This window comes from Netta rufina (assembly GCF_964035555.1).
Source record: "Netta rufina genome assembly, chromosome: 5".
NCBI classification, from domain to species: domain Eukaryota; kingdom Metazoa; phylum Chordata; class Aves; order Anseriformes; family Anatidae; genus Netta; species Netta rufina.
Window position 1 is genome coordinate 31,874,466 of NC_140128.1, and position 25,874 is coordinate 31,900,339.

The 25,874-nt window shown below is 41.5% G+C and overlaps 2 protein-coding genes across 3 annotated transcripts in view; both read right to left on the minus strand.

Moving 5' to 3' along the window:
• Positions 1-140: 140 nt before the first annotated feature.
• On the minus strand, positions 141-8,948 carry JMJD7 (jumonji domain containing 7). Its single transcript, XM_084286927.1, has 8 exons — positions 8,871-8,948; positions 8,325-8,478; positions 7,144-7,397; positions 6,305-6,361; positions 5,503-5,598; positions 4,050-4,126; positions 2,838-2,997; positions 141-1,147 (listed from the first exon to the last, which is right to left on the minus strand). Exons 1-8 carry the CDS (start codon positions 8,935-8,937, stop codon positions 1,059-1,061), a joined length of 954 nt encoding a protein of 317 aa, XP_084143053.1. The 5' UTR covers positions 8,938-8,948; the 3' UTR covers positions 141-1,058.
• Positions 8,949-9,142: 194 nt separating this feature from the next.
• MAPKBP1 (mitogen-activated protein kinase binding protein 1) overlaps positions 9,143-25,874 on the minus strand; it is a 96,677-nt gene continuing 79,945 nt past the window's right edge. For both annotated transcript variants that reach the window (XM_084287734.1, XM_084287735.1), the window contains exons 24-31: positions 25,170-25,339; positions 23,486-23,631; positions 22,822-22,992; positions 21,941-22,019; positions 20,102-20,412; positions 18,484-19,395; positions 15,029-15,114; positions 9,143-14,043 (exon numbers count right to left, since the gene is read on the minus strand). In XM_084287734.1, the coding sequence (XP_084143860.1) occupies positions 13,750-14,043; positions 15,029-15,114; positions 18,484-19,395; positions 20,102-20,412; positions 21,941-22,019; positions 22,822-22,992; positions 23,486-23,631; positions 25,170-25,339 (2,169 nt within the window). In that variant the 3' untranslated portion in view covers positions 9,143-13,749. The remainder of the gene's footprint in view (positions 14,044-15,028; positions 15,115-18,483; positions 19,396-20,101; positions 20,413-21,940; positions 22,020-22,821; positions 22,993-23,485; positions 23,632-25,169; positions 25,340-25,874) is intronic.

Here is a 25,874-nt window from a genome sequence, read left to right on the forward strand (position 1 = left end):
TTCCCCCATACCATGGGAAGTTCAGCTTCAATCACAGAATGGGCTCAGGTGCTTTTGTCAAGGCACAGTAAGCACAAGCAAACTGGAAAATCTGGAGCAACATGACATTTTAATCTAGCCATGAAACAAAGCCTGTCTAATTCCTGTTCAGTTTGCAGTAATTTTTGAACAAGAACCACATGGTGAAATGATGTTTTAGGTTGCACCTGTATTTCTTAATTAAAAAAAAAAAAACTTTCTTCTTCAGAATTGTCAAACTTATCTAAAGGGTATCTGCATTTTCCCGATTAATACATGTACTGGTGACGTGCAGGTTGACCGAAGACATGGCAAAGCAACTCGAAAACCACCACTGAGGATGTAAGAAAATGCAGCTACATTTAAATACAATGGTGAATAGAAACTGGTAATAAAAACATGTAGCTTAACAGGGAGCACAGCCACCACTGACCTTTGCATGTCCTTCTAGATGTTCTCCATGCATCACATCATTTGAGCAATGTCAGAAATTAGTACAGAAGTAAGCTTTTAAACTGACCTTTTATTGCAGAAGTTGCAACTTCTCACCACCAAAACACCACAGCAACTGATCTTAGTGATCACAACCGGGCAGGATTTTTGCCTTAAGCTGGATGTACGCGTTGGACTGAGACAGCCTGATGCATGGGTGGCAGAGCAGATTCTTCCTTTGGCTTGTTACGAAAACTATCTGTAGACCTGAACAAACGTCATGGCTTCTGTTTTGGGACTTCCAAAACCCGGATTGCCACCTTTCAAATTTTATTCTGTTCACCATCACTGGGGCAATATGCAACGTCCTAAAAATGCTGATATCACATCTTCTACTTACAAGCCGAAAAACCCAGCCAATTGACCCGAGACTCTGAAATCAAGCAAAATAGCCATGGGCTGTTTTGACAGATGTTTTGACAGATGTTGTTGAAGATAATTCAGTGTTCAGTTCTTTTCACTCGAATCAGGTCTGTATTCCAGTCACAGATGCTGCTGACTGCATCACATCAGGGAGAAAGATTGCCAGCTCGAGTCTCCCACCTCTGCTATAACACTTTCACAGCTTTTGTGAGACAATCTAGCAGTTGATAATAGCTGTACTTTAGGTCATATTCCATGTCATACCAATAATTCACTGAGGAGAGAAAAAAAAAAAAAAAAGGCATTCCTAAAGCTGCAATGTAATGATTTACAAACGTTCACAGAATGTTTCAGGCAGCTCAGTTAGTACAGGCGTTTCCCTGTTAGTGACTGAACTTTGGATTGAGTAAAATGTTGACTACAGCCAAAGGTAACGTGAGCAAACATTAGAGTTCTTTGCTGCCAATGCAACTCTGTCAACTCAAACTATCTCCTCTTCAGATTCTGTCCTTGGGACTCCTTGGTGCAGAAACCGGCAAAATGTATAGGAACATGAAATGTCTCCTTCTAGTTAGGCCACAGATACCAAACACTTCAAAGTTTAGTATCTGGATAGGAACCTCCCTTTCTCTGAGTGTGTGACAGATGGCAAACTCACCACTTAATCAAAATGGTGAGTAGTTAGGCAGTGCTTTATTTCTGAATCTCAATTTAAATTTGGTGTAACATCCGTTAAAAAACATACATATATATTAAGTCAAGCAGTATATAATGTTTTACTAATGCTTCTTGTAGGAGGGCATACGCTAGTTTCCAACACCCACCGGACCAGACCCAGAAAATACTGATTTTCAAGTGCATACAGAATGCAGTGCAGTTAACAAAAGAATAAACAGAGCAACCCTTTGGTGTTTCTGCTAGCCACAGAAAAACAGTGGCTGGGGCTTTGCAACTAGAAACAACTCTACTTTTTCTGTCTTTGAGGACAGATATAGCAGTACTGGGAAAAGAGAACTGAAAATACTGGTTTGTAGCTAACAGGACTTTTTATCACACTGTTGCCAATACTGAAAAAATGGTTTGCAATATTTGCAGTGTAACACAAATACTAATGCTGTTATTCAAAATACTTTATTTACTCTGTCTGGGCAGGCAGGATTAATGCAGGTGAAGGACAGCAAAAAAACTTCTGCAAACCTTGCAAAATTAAGAGGACATAATGATAACACTCTGCACTACTTCCCATCCCTACCCCTCCACCTGCACCAAATGAGCAATGCTTGAAATTCTCGAACTTTCCTGGGGAAGCAGAAAAATAAAAATAAAAAGCGAGATGATGATGCATCCTACAAAGAAAGAGATGGAAGACTTCTGATAAACTCAGGGGAGCAGTAACACAAGCATAGGCTTATTAACAAGGTAAAAGACTGGGTCAGAGAGAATTCCAGCTCACATAACAACAGAATAGCTTCCACGTTGTGTCTACATCCACGCCTAAAACTAGCATTTCTGGTTTCCTTTTCTTCACCCAAATCCTTTTTGCTGATGTGCTAGTATCATGCACTACATACAGTTTAATTGTGAAAGGTATGTAAATGACCCGCTTGCAGTTATCAGACTAGGCAGACAAACTACTGAGCTTCCTACCATAAACAAAATCTGGATCATGATCACTGAATTAGCTATTCTTCTCCTCATCTGACAACTACAAATGTATTTTTCCTGATACATCCCTGACTCTTGTTGACAATCATATGAATTACATGCAAAACAGACTGCAAGAAGATAGCCCCATGGAAAAGAACAGGATCAGCATCTGTAGATATTCATATTTTCTCTTGAAGGGAGTTAGATGACATTAAAGGGACCTTTGGTCACAGTTATGCTTTGCTATGGGATCTCGTATCTGCATACACCCAGTGCAATTAATTCAAAAATATACCTGGAAATCTTGTGTATTTTACCTGCTATACAGCCGTGTGATTGCTGAACATGGTGGAACCAAAGAGAAGGGAGGTATAACATCTCACCAGCTTTCACTGTACACTTCAAAGATTTTGCCTGAGCATATTCTGGATACCTTTCTAGATCTGGGTTTAAAGGGTCCACAGGGATCCAGGGCACCTGAAAGCAAAAGAGTATGTATATGGTACTGACCATGGCAAGCATTTCCAGCAAGCTTCCAGGAAAATAACTGACAACCAAACTTACTAGTTACAAAATACGTGTTTTGCCTAGCAAAACATTACACATGCTACACAGTTTTCCACACTCAACTGAGAATAGGTCAAGGATACAAAAACTTGCTTTCTTCAGTGAAGCATTTCTAATTAGGGAAAAGCTGCTAAATGTCAGCCATCAAATTTCACTCTCATGGCATACTTTCAAAACGTCTTTTGAAATTTTAGAAATTCCTTTCTTCTTCTAAAGCGCTCTGATCTACTTTGATTCCTGTCAACTAAACACCCTCCTTCCTGCTGGAACATCCCTGTTGCCTGCATTAATTTCTTCTTTGCCCCAGAGAGTTACAAACCTCAGCACTCCACCTTACTGTATGTATGACAAGAATGCTCCTTTTAGATTCTATGAGCAGCACTCTGTAAACAGAGAAAAAAACCCAGGCTCCAGTTCAGCTGTAGCATTAATCACACATTGCACAGGCAAAAAGAGAGAGATTATATACAAAAGGGTGCTGAGTTTTTGTAAAGTGACTTCAGATTTATATATTTAAATCAAATAAATATTGCTAGAACTAAGAAAACACAATTTATTCATTGAGACAGGCATGTTTTCTTGCACTGGGTGATACTGCTGTAAAGCAAAATACATGCCTGAGTAGAGGGCTAGAAAAGGTGAACGCAGAGAACTGTATTAAATCTTTTTTTTTTTTGTTATTCATTCATTTAAAAATCCTTTAGTGGATCCATTTAAGTTTGGTGTAAGAGCGATAGCTTATGACATCAGTGGTTTCAGGTATGCAGTAATTTTATTCTTTTTTTTGTGTGTGGAAGCTGGGCATTCTTTGCAAATAGTAACGTAGAAGTGAAATATCTGGGAATTCTTTCCAGTAATGTGGGATTTCTAAATATTCATCAAAAAGCTTGGTTTAAGAGTTCAGCAGTGTACAAAACTAGCTTTACTTTTCACATTGACTGTGTTCTTTATATCATTTTTACCTTATCTGCAGTCTCCTCATCCACAATTTCAAAAGAGCCATCTTCTGATACGTGGTAAGTTGCTGGCTGATAGAGCTCTGGAACCGCAGAAAGAATTAAATGACACAACACAGAGTAGTACTCAGAGAAACTAATGGAAGGACATGTCACACTTTCACTAGGTGACAGAAAAATTAAGACAAAACCATTTTCAATTTTCTGCCTTTCTCTTTGTTCATTGCAATTTTTATCTAGTTTCTGGTTTGTCTTATTTTAAGTCAGCCAGAATACTGAGCTGCCTTTCTGTTTAGAATTCCAACCTTTTTTTCTCACAGAAATTATTCTATTCTCTTCCTCAAAACCTATTTTCCTCCTGGTCCTATTTTGTTCCAGTAACTATTTTGTTTCCCTTTCAGAAGTCATAAACACATCCCTGACTTACCCAGCATTCTATATTCTCTCCTTTCTTCTTAGATCAGTCTAGCAAGATAGCCTTTTCCAGAGCTGTTAATAACTTGTGGCTAGCCTTTCACTTCTAATTTCACCCTATAGGGCTTACCACCTGCTTTAGACACTTTCAGAAAAGCAGCATGTTTTTCTTCCATTGCTTCAGCAAATGTGCTTTTGTAACTGCTTGAGAGCGTCTCCCTCCATTAACCTGATGTTCAGAAAGACAGAGTCACCCTTTTACTATACACTACAAAATGTAAGCATTATCTGGGTTCAATGCTTTAACAGTCACTTCTTTTACAAGGTATGAATCATGTGATGTGTTTCAATGTTGCAAACAAAATAAAAACAGTATAATTACAACATTAGAGCTGTGCTTGTACCTAGGCAAAATTAGGTTAGTGTCATATAGCACTCTACATTCAGCCGATCTGAAGATTTGAAAATCAAAGAACGGGAAAAAAATATTAGGCAGGGAGTTAAGCTGTCAATTGTCTAGATGACTTTTGTAACAGAACAAATGACTACTGCGTACCCAGGAAAACAACAAGAAGAAAGAGAAAACAGGCAAAGTAATGCTGTCATAAGAATCTCTTTGTTCATTTATATCGCTTTCAGAGATTCTGTTAGTAACTTAAATATTTCATTGAATTACAACTTGCTTTTCAGTTTCCTGGCTTTTTTTTTTCCTAAAGAAAAGAACGATCAGGCAGAATTCAAACCTGTTAAACATCAAAGATGGCAAGCTACGTAGTGACAAGATACAAATAATTTAAACATTCTAAAGCCAAAGAGATTGCCATGGGTGTCATTGAACCTATTATTTTATAGGGCAGGAAAACCTGCCCTCAGAATAATGTTTGCATTACAAAACCATGTGCTGCATGCAATAGGAGATTTCTGTGTGCAGTGGAAAAAACAAAACTGTATAAACATGTTATCTCTGCCCCCATTTTCATGTCTTTCAGCATATAATATCTCCCCCTTCCAGCCTCCAGACATATACACATAGTAAATTATGTACCATATGGGATGAAGGGACGGTCACTCGGTGGATGCAGTAGGAAATGTTTCTCTCCAGATATCACACAGTACAAGTTCTCATAATGATCTTTATGTACTACGATTTAGAAAAAAAGAGATGTAAAAGAGAGAAAAAGAAAATCAATGTTGTTTCCTTCTCTACCTCCAAAACTACAGTAAACTGAAAGTATCAGCTTGTCTTCTAATTAGCAGGCTGCTTCCTCCTCTCGTGGCCAGTGGGAGTGGAAACCAGCAATATGATGTAGCAAACATACTCAGCCAATCAAGTTCCAAAATCACTTTATCAGTAATACACAAACACAGGTTACAAAAACATGATGACATCCAGGATAGATGCTATCAGCCAACTGGTATGAAATCAACTGATTGGCACTTGAGAGCGGGCGGGATTTCTGGCTCTCAAATGCTCTTACAAAATCTGAAGTTCAGAATGGCCAAGCAAAGCACACCCTGTCTTAATTTCATGTATTCTCTACTGTGCTGTAGGAGAAAGTTACGTGTGGGACAACATCCTGTGGCCTGCCATGGATGGGCCTGGTTTGATTTACACTTAAGCTGGCCTCAACATTGACAGGACAGAAATCATCTGTCATGCTAGATGCAACATCCAGAAGATGCACCCAGAGACAGAGCAGCGAGAGGCTGCAGAAGAGAAGTTGAAAGAATGCATGTCAAAGTAAAAGAGAAAACATATCATTCTACTGAGCCACTAACTCAAATCAATTCTGCTTAAACTTGTGCTGAAAGCACAGAAAAGACTTACAGCGCCATACTATACCTACAAGATGTCACAGCAGCTGATTCCCCGAGCCAGAAATTCACAGCATCAGGCTTCTTCCCTGAATGGTTAGAGAGATGTTTTCAACAAAAAGGGAATTTGAAGCATCATGTCTAAAAGAATTTTAAGTATTTTTTTGGCAAACTGGTTTATTTCTATCTTTTAGCTACTTTCCTAACTATGACAGTTCCCATTATAAATAGCACTCTGTGAGCAACAGTAGCTTCTGCTCAGGAAGCTACTGTAGCACCCATCAGGCTTCACTACCCAGAGCCAAACTGAGGGTTACAACCTTCATTTTCATGTCCTGAATCCCTAAGATTTAGCTCACAGAGAAATTGCAGCACATTTATGTTTAGTTGCAAAAAGAACGTGAGCTCATAGTAAACTAACATTTGAAGGAAATGTATCCTGGAAAATAGAAACCAACTTAAATGGAACAGAGTTTAAGAGAAACAAACACCTGGAATGATACAAAAGTGAGGTTGTGTGTTCGCTCATTTCTTATAACTATAGCAACAGCACAAATTCAAGTCCAAATGTGACTCTAAACCAGAAAAAAAAAGCCACTCCATGGAAAGAGGTGCTGTACAGCACTACCACCATAATGCTTCATTGTGATGGTGACAAAACACAAGTAAGTTGCTTATTTTGGAGTAATGCAACCCCCAAACTAGGATTACTCTATGATTATTTCACCAGTTTTCCTTTCTAAGGGGATGAAACCAAACTGAGCAGTGGTAACCAGCAAAAGAACCATGTACGTGGCATGATTCGTGGCATGGTTGTTTTAAAGTTACATACAAAATATTTTACTCAATGCAGGAGAAACAGAAAGTTTACCGAGTGCCTCACTCATCCATGGTATGTCAGGCTGCACATCACAGACAAGTTCAGGGAACTCCTCGGTGAGGTTTGAACATTGCTTCTGCACATAGAATACGTTGGGAGAGGTCACTTTCTTCTCCACAATGTCCAGAAAGTCCATGAAAGGCATTTGGCGCTCCTCTGGCATGACAAAACGGTCCTGAAACACCGCATCTGCATAACCATTTGGTGTTACTGCCACACTCACTACCTTGGGACCTACTACCTCCCTGCAAAATAAATCAAATGTTTATAGCCAGACCTGTAATTGGCTCACGTATTGGATGCTGGTTACTTTAAGAACAACATGCTTCATGGACAGCAAAAATAAGAAGCCTGGCTTTCCGTAGCTGCCTATCTTTCGACAAGATTTTCTAGTGTCTGTTAAGGACTCTGCTTCAGTTGCTCCTTGCATTCAAGGCAACAGGAGTGTCTTTTACCTCTCTGAATCCTCTCATCTCTACAAGGTGAGTTCATGAAGTATCTCCCTTTTCCTCAAAGACAGAAAGAGGGCCCTCTTTAGTCACTTCTCATGAATTGTGCCAGAGCCTGATATTCTCAGGACCACTCAATCCAGCCAAAGCTGCGTGGCCTTATGTTCAAAAGCTATTGAGAAAGCGTAGACAGGGACTGACAGACATACATTTTGAGACTAATAGCCCATACTTCAATGAGAAATTTAGTTTAAAAAAACACGTATTTTAGGTCCAACCAAGAATTGCCTCAAAAAATAACTTGCTTTTCTAAAATTCAGACATTGTTAAAATGTTCCATTATTTCTTTTAATAAGCAGGATGCACTTGGTCACAAACAAGTCAGTCTGGTTTTACAGTGCTACAGCCCCACTCTAACTGAGGGGATATGGGATGGAGCACATGTCAGGACACTGGGAATGGACTCAGTTTTGACAACGTGAGTCTACTGGCTGTACGCAGTCAAAATATTCACCCTTCTACAGAATCTGAACTGCTCAGGATAGTATGTTCACAGGATGAAATTTATACTTGAGTTTTGGACGTTGTGTAAAGTACTGAACACCTTCATGCAGATGCACAGGGGAATCTGAGATAATCTCACGAGTAAAAACATTAACAAAGGGCCTTTCAGTGAGGTCAACTTAAATTGAACACGAGTCATGCTCAAAAGCTCATTCCTACCTAAGGTATGCCGAGGTCCATTTCTTCAGAGCTGGCCAGTGGCTGATGGCATTCTGAATTATGCAGGGCTTGTTTGGACTCACCCACTCTCGATAAAACTCCAGCGGGGACGGAGGCCTATCCAGATACGGCACAGACTCCGTCCACCCCAACTCTGTCCAGGCAAACGAGAAGCAGTTTTACCCCGTGTCCCGAGTGAAGCGCCCTGCATTAGAGCTCTAAGTGGCTTTAAACCCCAAACCACCGGTGGCCACTGACAACAAGGCTCTCAGACTCCCTAAATCGCTCCGTTAAAGCCCTGACCTTGTTTCAGAGCGCTTCAGTGCCAGGGGCAGGCAGCCACCCGCCTTGCTTTGCCGCTTTACACATCGCAAGACAACCCCAAAGCAGCATTTTCATCAGGGGCTGACGGCGCCCGGGCCAGGCATGGCAGCCCCATGCGGTTGCGCCGCCAGCCCCGCGGCCTCCCCCCGCTCCCCGCCGGGCTCCCCCCGCTCCCCAGCGCCTCTGCCCGGAGCCACGAGGCCGCCCGGGCCCGGCGCTCACCGCGGGCCTCCCCCGGGAAGGCGGCCAGGCAGCCCCTGACGGCCCGCAGCGCCGCGCCCTCCGCCATGGCCGCGCCACCTCCCTCACGGCCCGGCCCGGCCCCGCGCTCCGCCCCCGGTCCCGGCCCCCCGAGGAGGAGGCCCCGGCCTCGGCTGAGGAGAGAAAAAAAAAAAAAAAAAAAAAAAAAAAGAGTCCGGAGGTGCTGCCCGTTGAGGAACGGCTGTACCAAATGCTCACGTTTTTATTGAAACGGTTTAAGACACGGAGTACAAAGGAATACAGAGTTAAAAACAGCTCCCGCAACGGGGGGGGAGGGGGGGGGAAAGCCTCACAGTGCAAAAAAAAATAAAAATAAAGAAAAACAAAAAGAAAAACCGAACAACTTTTTATTTTTTTTTTCAAATTAAAAAAAAAAAAAAAGACATTTTAAAGGATTATTTTACTTGGAGGCAAAAGTATAAAAACACATTTATAAATAAAGCAAGAGGGTTGGGCTGTTGTTCACTGAAGGAGAAGGGTAGTGTTGAAGACCACAGGTAGAGCTGTCCGGTGCCTGGGGCATACACAAGACATGCAGGGTGGACATGGCTTATTCCTAAAGTTGCTGCCCCGCGCATTTCCCATCCCTCGGTACAGCAGGTCACCCGCACGAACACAGAGCCCAGTGCCCGCTGTTCTCTACACCCCTCAGCCTGAAACACGGGGCGTGCTTGTCTTACCCCACAGGACAGCCTGCTCGCTCAGGGGCCACAAAAGACCTGCTTCTATTATTTTCTTGAGGTTTTCATCATTTAGTATCCTGGATGTTGCACATCTGGGGACAGGGAAGGGGGGAGATGACACCATATACATGCATGAATTTTACCAATGGTGTTTAAATACCTGTATTTTTTCCTTATATATAATTATATACATATCCTTTCTTTAAAAAAATTAAGTTTGTATGTTTCTACTCCTGTAGGGAAACACCCCAGTTCTCTGAGGTGTGATGAATTCTCCAAAATGGGGGATTTTGGCGAGGATGCTCTAAAGCCTACCCCAACCATCACCTGGGAGAGCTGACAGAAAGGAGAAGACAACCTGAGAGAGGAGGTGGAGGAAACGCACCAACATCGCACATCACCTGGGTGCTACTAAGGGAAAGGAGGAAGGCCTCAGCGACCCACGGCAGGAATGACACTGAGTTTGCTGCTCTTCCTCCTGCACCACTTCGGAGGGCCTAAGAACAAAGCAAGGGGTCCCGCAGGCAAAGTGACACTATTTACAATCAAGATGGGGCTGGGAAGAACACAGCACTGTTCTCATTTTGACCAGGAACGTTGGGTATAAGGGAGAATGGGTAGATCTAAATTCTTTTTTTTTCTTTTTTTATAGACTATGTTAAACAAATAACTTGGTTTAATACAGGTGCCTGGTTGTACCTGTGCTAACACCCACACAAACCAGTAAGAGGGATTCCAAAGCAGTAAAAGGGATAGACTCAAGTTTATTACCTCCTCCCATAAGCCTTTTCACTTCCCAGGCAACTACCACTCACTCACTTTTTCTCTACTTGGCCTAATGGACAGCCTGTAGTGAACCATACTCACAAGGTGCAACAAAATGTAACACATTTATGCTCTCTTTTTGCTGTAAACTAGAATTTTTAGGGATATTTCCTACTGCCAGCAATAGGAAGTTACCAGGGAAGAGTCAGTTGCATCTGTCTCAAACAGCAGCACTATCTTGTCACGCCTCTAAGCAACAAACTTGTGGCACTAGCATCTCCTTTACAGGACTTCCACTACCCAGTTCTTAACTGCCAAACCTTGGGCAAGCAGCTGACAATTTTGCCTTTTAATATGCAGTCACTTAGAGGACAGCAAGCAAAGAAACAAGAGGCCCAATAGGGCATCTTTAAAAAAACATCTTTCAATTCATTCTTCAATTACTGATCACCACCTCAGTCCTAAATCTACTTTCCTGAAGCCTTTCTGTACTATGTCTTTCATGGTTATTGGCCAAATGATGTTCCTCAGGCCAAGACTCTCTACTTCTACTTTGTTTTCCTGAATGTCCTACACATACTATTCTAATTTAAACTATACAATCATCCTCCAGCTGATCTACTTGCCCAACTCTTTTATCATCATTCTGAATAATTTACCTCTGGTTTCCTGCATGCAGCCATGACCCCCAAGCAAAATCCACTCCAGGAAACAAAACCCACTTTGATCAGCCTAAAAATCAAATTTGCTCCACGTCTCATTTCCAAGGAGCTTTGTTTTGGAACTCTATGCCAGCTTCACTGGCTGTTGCTCTGTGCCTCGATGTGAATTTCATTCCAGCCTCTGGCTCTCCCTGACCCTTTTTGTCACTACGTCGTAGTTGAAATAATAAAATGGAATAAAATTGCACAAGGAAGTAATATAAAGGACCCTCAAACCATTATCTCCAGTACCAAAAGATACCTGGGTTGAAGGGACTGCTATTTTACCTGAGTGTCTTGTGGCCCCAGTACAGCAAGAAATTTCTTGCATACTAGGACATACATGTTCACAGTCTGAAAGTGGAGGAACTAATCACCTTAAAAGCAAGCTTGGCCCACACTAACTCTGTCACAGACCCACAACTGCCACCATTCCACTCACAGCATCTCCAGCACAACTTTTCACTTGAGGAAACTGCCAGAAATTTCGTCTACTTTTCAACTTGTCTTTACAAACCTCTCTTGCACAACTGATTCAGAAGAGCGCAATGCTGGGACAGGACTAGAAGACAACACTTTTAAAGTTTCAGTACAAGCCCATGGAAGGAAAGGTTAGCAAAGACACCTGAAACATTTGATGAAGCAGATCTACGTTACAGGCAGAAAAAGCTGGAAAGCCCTGAAAGTGCTTGCCATGCTGCCATGTCCTGAAACATTCAGCAGTGGTGATCAGCCAGAAAACCTGTCAGCGGGAGAGCAAGAACTGCAGATAATTCATCCCTAGAATATATTGAAGAAATAGGTCACCAGTCTGGCTGTCCCAGTAGAAAAAGGCTGCAATGCAGATCCCCAGTCACAGAAAGGACATAAAACAAAGCAAGACAACAGAGTGCATTTCAGAGAGCCACAGGATTTCAAAAAGATGCCAACCAGGACAGTAAAACAAAAGAAGATTGCTTTGGGCCCTTAACCTATGGAACAAAGTGACTGGCTACCTTTAGTGACTTCCAGATGCTGGCATTCTCTCACCCACTTGGAAGCTTCTTCTTGCATTAGTTTTATAAAATGGGATTACACTACTCTGCCTTAAAATAAATAAAAGTCTGAAGATGGAGGAAGAAATAAAGCGTTTTGTGCATCTGCCTCTGTTGTGAAAAGGAGTGGGAATAAGGGGGAAGGTGCTGAAGAGTTTTTATTGGTTTTAATATTTTTTTTGTTTGTTTGTTTGTTTGTTTTTCTTAGCTTATCATTGACTAGTAAAGTATCACTGGACATTTTTAAGCCATAACAAACACAGGTCAGCATAGGTTTAGAGAAGCTCCACGGGGTGACAAGAGAATTGCACACACAAATGCAAAGAAGATTTTCTATTTCAGTCAAGAAATTAATGAAAAGAGTCTGGGGGAGGAGGTAGGGGAATGGTAGAAAACACATTCAAAAATATCTTAGTTCAAAGTTCTAGGGAAACCATTTTCTGCAGGTAGGAGAAATAGATTTACAAAAGGAAAGAGAATCCCAGTTTTCTTGGGATGTAAGTACCGTTTTCCTGTCAAGCAAGAAAACATTTTTCCATCAAGACAGTGAAATCAACAAATGATATGAATGAGCAGTTGCACTGAAGATCTCTCAAATCCAGAGTTATGCTGTATGATATGGAAACCAGGTTTTCAATGTCACTTCTCAGCAAATAAATCATAACCCCAAATTTCCCAGTCATGGTAATATCAAAGTTGATATCCAATTCCTAATCGTGAAAGCTGGCTGAAACAAACTTTCATATTTGTATTTAAATCTTTTTAAAATGTCGTCAGGAAAAAAAGGCTGCAGTACATGAATATCAACATAATGTCAAATTCCAGATTAAAAATATCACTAATGACTTCATTAAGCAAACTCCAAAGCTTGGTCTAAGGGTTGCAAAGTCTTACCCCCTGGAGGTGAACACAGATAACAACACAGTATGGGGACTGTCTTGTGAAACAAGAGAAAAGCAGAGTAGTCAAGACAACAGTAAGATTACTCTAGGTAACAAGCTATGGCAGGAAAAGAAAGAACAGAAAGACAAGATCTAAGCAGAAACAGTTCATTAATTGCACAGACACTCCAGCCTGTCTCCCTGTTGGGGATTTATAATACAGAGATTGTGTCTCGCTGGGATATGGTAAGGGATTGACATTTTTTGTTAAAGAATAAAGGTAATAGTCACAAATGTGACATAGAGTAACAGTCAGAAAATAATAAATTAATAAATAAACCCATAAAAAGTCTGCTTCTTGATTCTCCTGAAGCCTTGGAGAAGAAGGGAGTGGCTTCACTGGAACTCCTTTGTATTTAGTCAGCAGTTCAGAATTGCTTGGATAAACGGGATTTTCTTTGTTTCTTTAGGTGCCAAACATCCTGATCTCCTGGCTATGGAGAAATTTCCAGGCAATTTCTCCAAACTCCTCTTTCAAAACTTTGTTTAGAGACAGGAATTTGAAGACAATTGGGGAAAAAAAATATTAAAATTGTGGCCAGCACATTGCTAAGAATTAGAGCAAGTCAGTTGTAGGGGCCTGAGGAAATCAATTTCTAAAGGTCACCCCACCAGCTCTAGACCAGCACGATGATCGCATCAGTCTGAAGATCTCTCTGTGGTCCTTCTCTTGGGATTATTTCTGTGTATTCACAAGCACCTGAAAGACACTGCTTTTAAAGTTTTTTGTCCATCCGTCGTTCCACAGCTTGTAGCAATAGCTCTGAGTACTGTTCCAGCAAAGCTAGTGTCTGCTCATCTCCCAGACTCTTGGGACTTGGTAGATTGGCACCAGATCCATCATTTAGTGGCCTAGTGGTATCTTGAGACTGTGCCAGTACCTCTGCAACCTTTGGAAGCTCTTCCTCATCCTTCAGGGAATCCAATTCTTTCTTCATTAAGGAGAATGCTTCTGTCAGGAGGCCTGCTATTTTATCTTTGTCAGTAGAAGACTCCGTATCATTTAACACCTGAAAATAAAGAGGCAAAAGAAAAGAAAAAAGAATGCATCGGGTTTTGGATAGAGCACAAAGTAACCAGTTTCAGCCCTTTACAGTAGTGAAGCAATGAAGAAGATTAACAGACCATGTAACTGTCCTTTTCTTCAACATTTGAGACTGCCAATTTAGTCATATATGTATGCATCCAATACAGCTAGTCTTACAAGCAACAGAGGCATTACTCCAATATGACAGAGGTGGAAAGTATATTTTTGGGTAGTGACCCCTTTATGCTGGGCCTAAACAGGTACTGTTTCCCAGTTACAGCACAGGGCCACAGCCTCTTCTTTCTGTCTGCCAGATGCAGCTGGTCACAGGAATGCAGAGGTCACAGAGCTAATGCAAGCACTGTGACTGTAGCTGCAGAAGAACACATGGCAGAAGCTCACTGTGGAAATCTCACACTTCGTACAACTTGACAGATCAGTGCAAAGCAAAGAAAACAAGATCCGTTGTAATACTCTACATGTAACGATGGTCTAGCAGTAAGGGGGACAGGCAAGTGGATGCATGTTCCTTCTCACAGCTGGATTCCCACGATAATTTGCTAATACTTTTCCCAGGCATCAAAGACAGAGAACAGAAGGTGATAATAAAATTTAAAGTTCATACAACATTCTATATCTCTGAAGCGTGGTATAAATATTAACTAATTCCCTAATACCCCTTTGAAAAGGAGCGTACTGTTATCTTCAGCTTACAAATAGGAAGAACAATCTGTAAAGTTAATTGATTTGCTCAGAATACTGTAGCAAGCCATTGGAAAATGCGGCGGTTGGAAATCAGGAGTTCCTGCCTCCCAGCTCAAGCTTAGGTGCAGAGAAGTAAACCAGGCAGCTTCTGCCACTGAACACACAGTCAAGAGAATACTTTGAGCATGCAAGCACACATATTCAGTGCTTGTGGACTGTACAGTCAACCTGCTAAAATAGAGCCTGTGTCTGAGGTCACTCACCATGCGGTAAAGATGAATGGCTTTGCGCATGCTGTCCTGGAGCTCTGATACCACATGCTCACACTGCTCTACGCTGATGCACGATTCTGAAGGGGAGGAAAAAATAAAAGCCCACACTAAGGCACAGACACTCCAATATCTGAGATCTCACAGCTGGGTAAGAAAACGTTTCTTAACACATATTCAAAAGATCACGTGCACACACTTCTCATTCAATTTCTAGGGATGGTTTGAGTCAATCATTGGATGCAGTTCTATATTGGTTCATATTAGCTAGAGATGCTTATTGGATAAAGTTCTATGTGAACTTTCCTTCGTATTAACTAGAGATGCTTCCTGTTTCAAACATTCCTGTTTTTCTAATGTTTAGCCTCTACAAAGTCAATAATGGTTTCTGTTGGATCATACAATGTTGTTATGATCAAGGATAGTCAAAAATCACCCATGTTATTCTCATTTATAGTTAAATTCAAGTTTGAAAGAAGCCTTCCAGTGACAATATGGACTGATCTGAGGTGCCTCTAATTTGGCCTCCACCTAGTCAGAAACTTACACACTCTTCTTCACGTATTGTTTTGCACAGCATACAATGAAGAACTGTGAGGATGAAGGATTATACTGAATTATAGCAGTGTTCTCTAGTGAGGACTAAGGTCCAAAGGAGTGCTGACTAACAAACCCAGTCATAACAGTATTGCATTGCTGAACACCCCAGGATACTGGTACACCATTTTCATAACCTGAAAATAAAAGCAAGCAACACAGCTTTCTTACAGTGCTCACTGGACACTAATTCCAAAGCATCAGAGCCAAAGGCCTGCAATGCTTTCATAAAATAAACACTTCCATGAGTTAGACATAAATCATAAACAAAGACATTGACAGACACACACAAGCTGCAGTTATCTTCAATTTACAAAGGCCTGGACAAAGGGCATTTGACTTCCTTTAGTTAACCTAAAAACTGAACTTTGTCACACTAGCACAGTTATTTCTGCACTTCCATGAAGGTCATCTTTGAATAGGCTGCAGGGAACCTTAGCTAGTTTTATGAATACATCTAAAAGATGTATAAATAAGCACTGCTAGAAGAACATCCATTTATGTATACATAAATACACTTGAAAAAACAAAAAGGGACACGAGCAAACCCTTCCATCTACATTCTTCATTCCTGAATCACCCAACCTGGTAGAGCACAGTGGGTTTCTGTTCAATCCAAGATTTTTGCCCCCTTCTCTCCCCCCTTCCCCCTCCCCCTTTTTTTTAACCCAGTTCTTTCTTCTCATTATTGTTGCTGGATTTCTCCTCTACTCATTCTTTCATGCTGGTCTCCAGTTCTGTGAGATGCCAGTCTGGAGAAAGGTCACAAATATAATATCAATGCTTGAGTAACAGACGTTTCCTGCCTCTTGGGTGTGCAGAGCACAGCTCTTCAGAAAGCAGCAGGGAATATTAAACACAGCAACAGTATTCAGCACATCTTCAGCGTTTTAACTGTAGATTTCAAAATGCTTCAATAAAAACAATTAACTCTCCTTAACAGTAGATGTTATACAAGCAGGAAAAAAGGACAGAAAAATTAAGTGGAATCCAAAAGTCCCAGAGCAAGTCGGAAGCAGAACAGGTCTCTGACTGTCAGCCCTGCAGTCCTAGTCTACACTGCCACATTATGATCCACAGAAGACACAGCAATAGCCAGCTCTGATCTAAACAGCTTTTCCAGCATTTACCACTACAAATTTGGGAAAAGTGGTCTCCAAGAAGGTAAAGGCTGACAACTATCCACTGACAGGTAAAAAATTTTGTCGATCAACTGTGCTAAACCATACTAACTCACTAAATAATGATACTGAAATATCCTGTCAGGGAATATTGTGTACTGGCAGCTGCTTATATATATGTATGTATACAGACTTGCTGTTTCTCTGCACTATCTGTGCTAACTCTGCAAACAGAGGTTCCTATTAACTGACCAAAAATCATGTGATATCTCACTCGATTCCCAAGTCTAGAAGAGAAAACTCAGCATAAAAAGTACAAACAAATGGACTGTTATTGCCTGGCTGTGGAGATGATTCCACAGCTCCAGGCTGCACCTCTGTTGGAAGAAACCTCACCTCTGCAGAGGTTAGGATTTGGAAGTTTCAGACACAATCACTGTTCAAAAGAGCAATTACCCTTTGATGTAGTAACAGTAGGTCCCTCAGACAAAAAATAACATCTCCTGTTTTGCATACCAGTGCTTCAATCTTGGGCATTTGATCCCTCTAGAAATGCAGAAAGAAAAACTGCAGCAAACCCAGAATGTCTCTCCGCAATGCTTAGGTGCATTAATATTGTACTTCACCATTGCAATGAATGGTGGGACAGCCTGACACTACAGAAGGTAATTGATCAAAGGATAACAGAGGTATTCCTTCTCAGACACGAATAATAACAACATAGCAAAAGGGATTACAAAACTGTGCACTGCCTGGTCCCCTGAATGTATAATGTATCAGAACAGTGGTTAACATCCAGTTTCATATTGCACAACTCAGCTGAATAATTTGGGAAGTCACATTTCCTTTCAGGTTGTGACAAAAAAGAAAAACCTCTGGAGACCACAGCCTTGGAGGGTAGGATTTTTGCTTCAGTTTGAAGTTACCTACTAGCTTTCATATGATTGATATACATTAAACCAGAGCCTGTAACAGATCCAAGAGCTCTTTCAGCTGGTAAAATAGTTCCCCAGATAGTACCTTTTTCTCCAAATTAGAGATAATTCAAAAACTAATCCTTGTTCTTGATGCTCATACCCAAAGGCCTAGGCCTGCATGTGCACTGCATGCCTAGCTTGCAGATGTCCTCAAAATGATAGCAGCACACATTTTCTCGCTCTCACAGGTGGTTAGAGCAAGGAACTTGCCTTGGCCAAGCCTTATCTCACATAGCAAAACTGCACGTAAACCACCCTGGGCCCTGCACATTTGCACATGTTAACCAAGTGAGGACCAAGCCGCCTGGACTAACTTCACTGTCACTTATTATCTCAGTAGGTCCAGCTGATACATACTGACCTGCACCTTCATCTGCTGGTTGGAGAGGCAAAGGTGATATAATTTACATGCACTGAGGGAAATTCACAACATGTCAGTTTTCAAGACTGACCAAAAAAGGTTAGAACCACGAGGTGCAATTGTTCAAGGAGGTCTACCTCCTCATATCTTAGATTCAGCTAAAATCTAACTTGAGACATAAGACCCATAGAAAATGGAAATTAAAGACTCAGAAAAAGATGTCAGGCTGAAGAAGTGTCTCACCATTGAGGGGATGGCTTATGGAACGAGACAGGTGCAGACAGGACGAGACAGGCCAGAAGCTGGACGTAAAGAAATGTGATGGGATCGTGAAGCGGTTCACAAAGACAGGAGACAGAAGGGGGAAGATAAGAGATGGGTATCCATGCACACCTGAGACCTGTGCCGAGGCAGTTACAGATGTAGGAGACCTCGGCCTGATGGGGTCTAGTGGGCAAAGTCCGGGTTGGTTGTCTAGCACACAGCCGATGCCGGTGATCCTCTCCCTGCACCTGGGCAGCGTGCTTTCAGGAGACTTCAGGTGCCGGACCTCTGAAAACTCCCTCAGTTTTAGGTTTGTGACCCCTGGCTCATCCTGGCAACCTGTCCTTGAGACTGGACTCTCCATTGGGCTCTCCTTAACGAGTCCTGCTGAGTTCTCTCTACCAGGAACCAGAGACCCAGCGGTTTGATTCTCCCTTTTGGAGGTTCGGACCTCAGGAAAAGAGGGTTTCTTTTTACAGGCCCCTGCAGGTGACTGCGGAGACTGTGGCTCAAGCAGGGTTTTGGTTTTGGTAGTGGGTGAGAAGGAGGCCAGTGTGGGTCTATCAGGCAATGGCTTAGGAATGTCAAGAATCAGGTGTGCTCGGTTTGATGATGCCAACTTGCTGTGAAAGGACTTGGGAGATGAACAGTTTACAACTGGCTGAAGCGCTGGCTTCACTGGAACATTTTCTTTCGCTGGTAACTTAATCTTCTCAGCATCTGTTGTGGGACTGAGCTGTGTCTTCTCTGGCACCGGAGGACTTGTCCTCCCATCAGTCGACATTTCAGTGGAGTAACCAAGGTACAGATTTTCCCCTACAGATACGCTCCTTGACATCTTAGCCCGAAAGCTGGTTGTGGGGTTCATGTAGGACTTTGGTTTTGCAGTCCGGACATCTTTGGCCAGCAGAGCACCAGATCCATCCATCTTCAACAGACTGGCTGATAATACCCTGCAATTGTTAGGTCTGGTATCCTTCTCAACCACCATCAGAGTCTGAGGACGCTGCTTGGCAGAAGATATCACTCCAGGACCCTTATCTGTGAAAATTAAACAGACAAACATACCAAAAATAGAAAAGGGCCTGCAGTGAATTCCAAAATTGGAAAGTAACAGGGTTGCTTCAGCTTATGTGACTCAGCTCAGCCCAGGGAAGAGATGTTCAAAACCACTACTTCAGGTTAATATTACCAAGCCTCAACAGCTTTCTTTTTTCCCCCATCCCTCATACTGCTAACAGACTGCAGCTTACCTGATGAGAGACCAGTTCTTAAAGCACGGTGTTGCGGTGACAAGGTGTATTTTTTTAAAACAAACATAGTGCTTATTTATGGCTCATGAGTTGATTTTTTCAAAACTGGAGTTCTTTCACACAGAGTGCATGGATACAGTAAGCTCCCTCTTACTACACTCTCCTTCCCTCTTTCTCCCTCCCCATGCTGGGGAGCTTCACTCTTGACCTGGAGCACCTACCCATGGCAAGAGAGGATTTCTTTGCAGTCCTTTTCACCTTTGGAATTTCTCCTCCCGCAGGTGCCAGACAAATATCAGAAACTGATAAATAGGAGACCAGCATCTGTATTGCAAATTGAAAATATTTTCCCTTGATGGGCTAAGAATTAAAAGAGATGTAAAGCCCACAGCTCAGAACACAGAAAGACGTTAGCTTAATTTAAATCTCTACTCAAACTCAAGGCTCCCCATTTCATTTCTGAGTTTATACTATCATTCAATCCGTCTCCTTACCCTCATGAACAAGATCGTGAACTGACTGTGCCTTTCTCATCACTGCATTCACAGGGCCTTCTGGAAAGGATGCAATAACCCGTCCAGGAGCCATACCAGCCCTGCCAGCCTCCGAAGTTGATTTGCGTTTTTTCTGGACATAAGCAGCCCGGTGTGAATTTATACTCTCCAGGAGGTGGTTGTTCTCCAAAGCATCACCAGGATGGCTGCTGCCATTTTTCAACAGGTCTGGAGTAAATCCATTGGTCTGGGTTGGAGGTGCAATGGGCTTTGAATCCAATATCAGATTCGATGAAGAGAGTGACAAACGTCTAGAGAATGCAATAAAGAAATCTTAATTAAAACGAGTATATTGCCCTGGACAAACAAGCACGTGCATTTAGCCAGTTTCTGCGTGATAAAGAGCCCTTTCCTTTCCTATATGGATTTTTCAAGTCAAAATCACCCTAGGCTGTTACCAGTTTGTTCTACCTATCCCTGGAGGCATTGGTCTTCATGCATTCCACCTTAAACTACCCAATCACAAATAGCACTGGGTCACTGCTTCAGGAAGGGACTTTGCAAAAGGTAAAGGCAAAAGAACAGGAAAAGTTCCGGGCAGAGGGAAGACTGGGTAAGGTCAGATCATGTCTCTTCTCTCAGCTCACCTTACTAACAAAACCTTTTACATTCTAAGATACCCGAAGAGAAACTAATTACACTTTCACAACCTTATCAAAGTATAATTACTACGAAAGCTGGTCAGTATCTTCGAGAGAAAAGCTTTATTGCCTCCTCCTCTTCCCTTCAGACAATCATAGTGGGCTTACCTCAGAAATGAGGCAACTTTCAATCTGAGGTGTTTGACGGTCAAACAGATTAAAAGTCCACAAGTTTTCATAACCTAAAACTATTTTTCTTATTACACCTCTAGAGTTGCCAGCAACTTCCTTCACTCACCATTGCAAGTCTCCAGAAGCTTGCACAATAACTAACCACTGGCTTTCTTCCCAAACGTGAGGTCCCAATGCTACATAGACCTTATAAGAGGCACTCCTGACAGCAGCAACAACTGCATGTGAATACAGCAATCAAAAAAATTTTCTTAACACAGTCTAGACATAGCTGGTGAACCACAGAGGTACCTAAATCTGCACTATTCTATACAATAAAATTAAATTAATTTGAGACAAGATTTCAGGTTGTCATTTTGGAATAATACAGGAGAATTTGTTTTAAATATTTATGTACCCAAATCAACTAGAATATTTACACAGTCACCACCCTTTTCTTCTTCTCTTTCTCTTTTTTTTTTTTTTTTTTTTTAAACACCATGGGAAACAGCTTGGAAAGGCTTTTTGAGGTGCTTTGGGATTGAGGATTTTTTGGAAGAATAATATAATAATATTCCCATGGCGCTTTGTCTGAGACACCAGGGCACCCTGTGAAGGCATGGGACCAAGAAATGAGGCTCGGTAAGAAAGGACTGTAAAACAAAGGAAAAGTTTACAAGCCTATTTTCATTGTCCAAGCTGAATGAAATGCAAAAGAATAAACAGAATATAAATAGTGAAGAGTAAGTTAAACAACCATGATTCCTTCAGCTTAATCAATCAAGGCATTAATTACAAAACAGTTAATCACATTTTCAAAAGAGGAAAAATAACAAAATAACAGTGTTGCTTTAGGAAGAAGCAGATCAGCTCAAGTGTCACAGGATGGCCTGTCCGAACCACAAGGGTCTGCAACCAACCTGCTGGGTGCAGAAGCCTGCTTGCTATTTTGGCCCAGGGCCTAGCACAAGACCTCACACTAGTAAAAGTAGACAGACAGACACACTCAGAACAAACAGAGCCATACCTGAGAGCCGGGGACTGGGAAAGAAAGCGAGAGGAAATGCTGAGGTTTTCAGTTCTTTCCAGACTCCTACAAGAACCACCTAAAAATTTTGGTTAAAGCGGAGAGAAAAAAGGAGCAATTTAGTTACAGAACAAACAAACATTCTGGCATTCATTTTCTGTTCACAGAGACTATTGAATGTGTCCTCCTCATATCCAAGGGGAAATTTTGAGCTAAAACGACAAAGAATTAAGTAATTTCATTGCCTTTTCTGTTCTTCTTAGATTACTCTGCCTTACATTGCTAATCTCCCTAAGGGTATGCCTCTTCCTTTTTCTCTTCCCTTTGTGTCCTATCCTGCCTGTAAGACTGTGAGGCATTGACATCAAGCAGAAAACAAACCAATCAAAGGAGGAAAACAAAAAAAGATATTGCTATGTGCAACCATTATCAATTCTAGCAAGATACGCTTTGTTCTGGAGCTGGTCGATAAAGACTAGCCAGCTCCTTTGCCACTCTGATGTCTCTTCTTATTCTCTCCCTCCACCCAGCATTTCAGCCTTTTCTTTTGTGGCATTTGTTTTGCCTTAACATACCACTAGAGGCCACTACATGTCACCTATGGGGACACACACACAGAGTCAATACATTCAAATACAACAGAAAAAACTGGTGCTAGAACAAGAGAAAGGCTTTTCAGGATTCCAGGGACAATAACTAACCAAAACCAACATAGACTCTAATCTGATTCACACAAACTTACACACAAACCAACAGACTTATCAGCTGTTTCTAATCTTCAAGCATCTCTACACTAATTCCCTATTTCCTCCTCTTTATACATTTATACCCAGCAGAAATTCCTCTCAGAGAAAGTTCCCCCAGTAAGCAGAGAGCTGTACCTTTTCCATCAGTGCTGCCCAGGGTCCCAAAATGCTGCTTAAGGAACTTTTCCTGATCAGGTATCTGAGGAATTTCTCCTTCTGGAATGCTGGTACCCACATCCTCCTCTCCTTCTTCTCCCTCCAGGTCTGAGATGCCATCCACACTTAGGGGCTCAGTGCTTTCAGAATCTGGAAAAAGGTAAAAACAAAAACAAAGCACAAACAAAAACTGTAACAGCATGATCACAGTGACCTCAGTCACATTTAAAAAGATATTCAGCAAAGATGCTAAATTAAACAACTTAAACCTAAAATGTTACAGCTCTAGTCAGTCAGCATTAAGTGTAATTATCTAATTATCCCCCAACAGCACAGCCTATGGGATAACCAATATTAAATCAATATAAAATCTGCCTCCCTAGCTAGGAGGGCAGAACAAAGTAAAAGGTTTGCAAGGAAAGTACAGTTCAACCAATTCCTGCTTCTGCAGTGGCTTCACTGAAGTGCCTGCTCAGATAAGCCTTAATCTTTACAGCAATGCTAGCAAGACTAGCTAGTACCTCATGAAGAGGGTCAGCTACTACAGATCAGGAGCATAAACAATGAACGTGGACAGCATAGCCCTATCAAGTTCCTGCAGTGATCCGCATCAGATATAAACTATAATATCTTTGCATCTTACCTTCATTTGGATGGTCTGGGCTGGACAGACGACTGCTGCTGTAATCTACAGAGCAGGCACTATCAGGACTGTGTTTGTCTGGGCATCCATTGGTCTGATAATTTCTATTTAGCTTCCCATGAGGCAATGCTTTTACCTGGTACTCACTACAAGAGAGACAGGAAAGATACAGTGCTAGAAGAAATTTGTTTTACATGTAAAGGAGCATAGTCTAATAAGGCCTTACCTGTGTTAATAACACCTTTGATTACAAAAGTAAGACTTTAAAGAGAAAAATAAGTTGATTTCTTTTATCATTATACAGTACATTTTTTGCATTTCATTAAGCTTGGACAGTGAAGTCTCAAGGGGACTGTCTGACTTCCTGGGTGTTGTTAATTTCCCATGACTACAAGGCACCAGCACTGCACTGCCTGGCTTGATTTCCAGCACAGCTGAAGAACAAACAAAGTGGTCTACTCAATTAAAAAAGGACTAAAATCAGGCCTATACCCACACGATGCAAACTCCAATTTGCCACAGATTTGAGCCCAAATGCAGTATTTTTTCCATGTTTACAACCTGCTTCTTTGAGCCATTTCACTGCTGCAAAACAGTGAAGATCCCGGATTTGAGCAAGACTAATTCACTGATGAGTATCAAAAAATATAGTGTTGCAGGACAGGGTTCCTGATTTCTTTTGTGAATTCTCTAGTTTTATTTTGTCAAGACACAAACACTGTTCTTTTTGCCTGATGCCTGAGGATGCAGAATTCACTCAATGGAACTGCATGGCAAGTACAGCTTGCAAAAATGAGCAAACTTCAAGATACTTCCAGTCTGTATCCAACATCACCAGAATGCCTCCCTTTCTTACATGTTGGAACAGTACATGGGTCTGTCCATAATGCTATAATAATACAGATTAAAATGTAAATTAAGAGAAACTGGGAATAAGCTTGCAGTTCCAACTGCAAACTCTTGGTGTGCACTGTTTTATAGAAGCCTGTCTAAAGCTATCTATCAATCCACTCTTTTTAACAGAGAAGGAGGAGACAGAGGAAATTGAACAGTTATTAGCATCAGGTTAAGAAGCAAAGGGAAAAATATGATTGAGGAAGGAAAAAAATTAGCATAGAATAAAACAGAAAATTCAGTAAGGTAAAACTAAAACAGAAGAAATAGCAGAGGAAGAAGAAAGGTCTCCACCGTCTACAGTGTCCTTGTAAATTCTAACTCATGCAACCCATTATATTTCTCACAACAGCAACATCACATACCACATTTGTTAAATTCTTGCCCAATTAGGTTTGGAATTGTCCCAAATAATAGCATCCTGTCTTTTGTCTTGGGCAGACATTTCACTGCCATGCATACATCACTGTTGGGTGCTTTTCCAGCTTCCAAATTTTCTCTTGTTTATTTCAACCCAGAGGAGGGAGAAAGCAAAAGGCTGCTCCCAAATCGTTTATTCAACAAAATACTGGAGGAGGCTGTTAATGTGCAGTTTCCTCAGAGGAAAGATTATTTTAATGGTGCCCTTGTAGTTTCACCTTCCTTTAGCATCAGGCTGGCATAAAACTCTCAACTAAATATGCCTGGCATCAATCAAGTCGACTCATCCAAGTTACCACACAAGCTGCAAGCAAACTAAACCAGAAATATCTAAGCCATGCATAGCAGAGAGCTTATTTTTATTTTTGACCTGCTAGGGTCTGTGGGATGGATTTCGTCTTGCTCAGGGTAGATTACACACTCCTCGCTTTCAGATGGTTCCAGTTCCTGAGAGAAAATCCCCTCTTCACAAGACACGAGCCGAATCACTTGGGGTCGCACACAAGACCGGTTGTCTTGGGAAGCTATTGAGCTTCCAACCTGGTTAAAAAATACATAAAATTAGATATTACCAATGTTTTTCCTTCAGGTCAGCAGCTGCTGTGCAGACCTAGAAAGTACACACTACCAACACAGAAAGAATATAATCAGAAATCTGAGATTAGAAAACAACACTTCTGTATCTCTCTTCCTCAACTAGTAAGCTTGACTGCTATCGTTTCCTATTTTGTTTTTCATTTGCAATCCCCTAAAATTCTCTAGTGAAGTAGTAGACTCCCCAAACCTCTCTGTCCACGCATGAAAAATATAAGTCAACAGGTTATGTTAATTTTTGCAGGCTGATCAGCCATAGTTTAGAGAAATCCGTGGGCCACAGCTGAAAATCATTGGCTTACTTGCACACAGTAAGCCCAATCTTCTCCTCAGTCATGCAGTTATAAAGCAAGGAAAAACACGGCTACCTTCAGCACAGACTGCTACTAGAAAACAGGTATTAATCTTTTGAGGTATTAGCACACATTACTTGCTGTGACCCATAGACACAGAGATCTTGTCTGTGTTTTAAAGCTCACAA

Excerpts from the sequence above, each read along its gene's own strand:
- JMJD7 (XM_084286927.1), bottom strand. The coding sequence starts at position 8,937 with ATGGCGGAGGGCGCGGCGCTGCGGGCCGTCAGGGGCTGCCTGGCCGCC. Across the intron at positions 6,362-7,143 it reads ATGGATGAGTGAGGCACTCG|GGAAGAAGCCTGATGCTGTG; the intron begins GTAAACTTTCTG and ends CTAACCATTCAG. Across the intron at positions 4,127-5,502 it reads CCGTCCCTTCATCCCATATG|AGCTCTATCAGCCAGCAACT; the intron begins GTACATAATTTA and ends CTGCGGTTCCAG.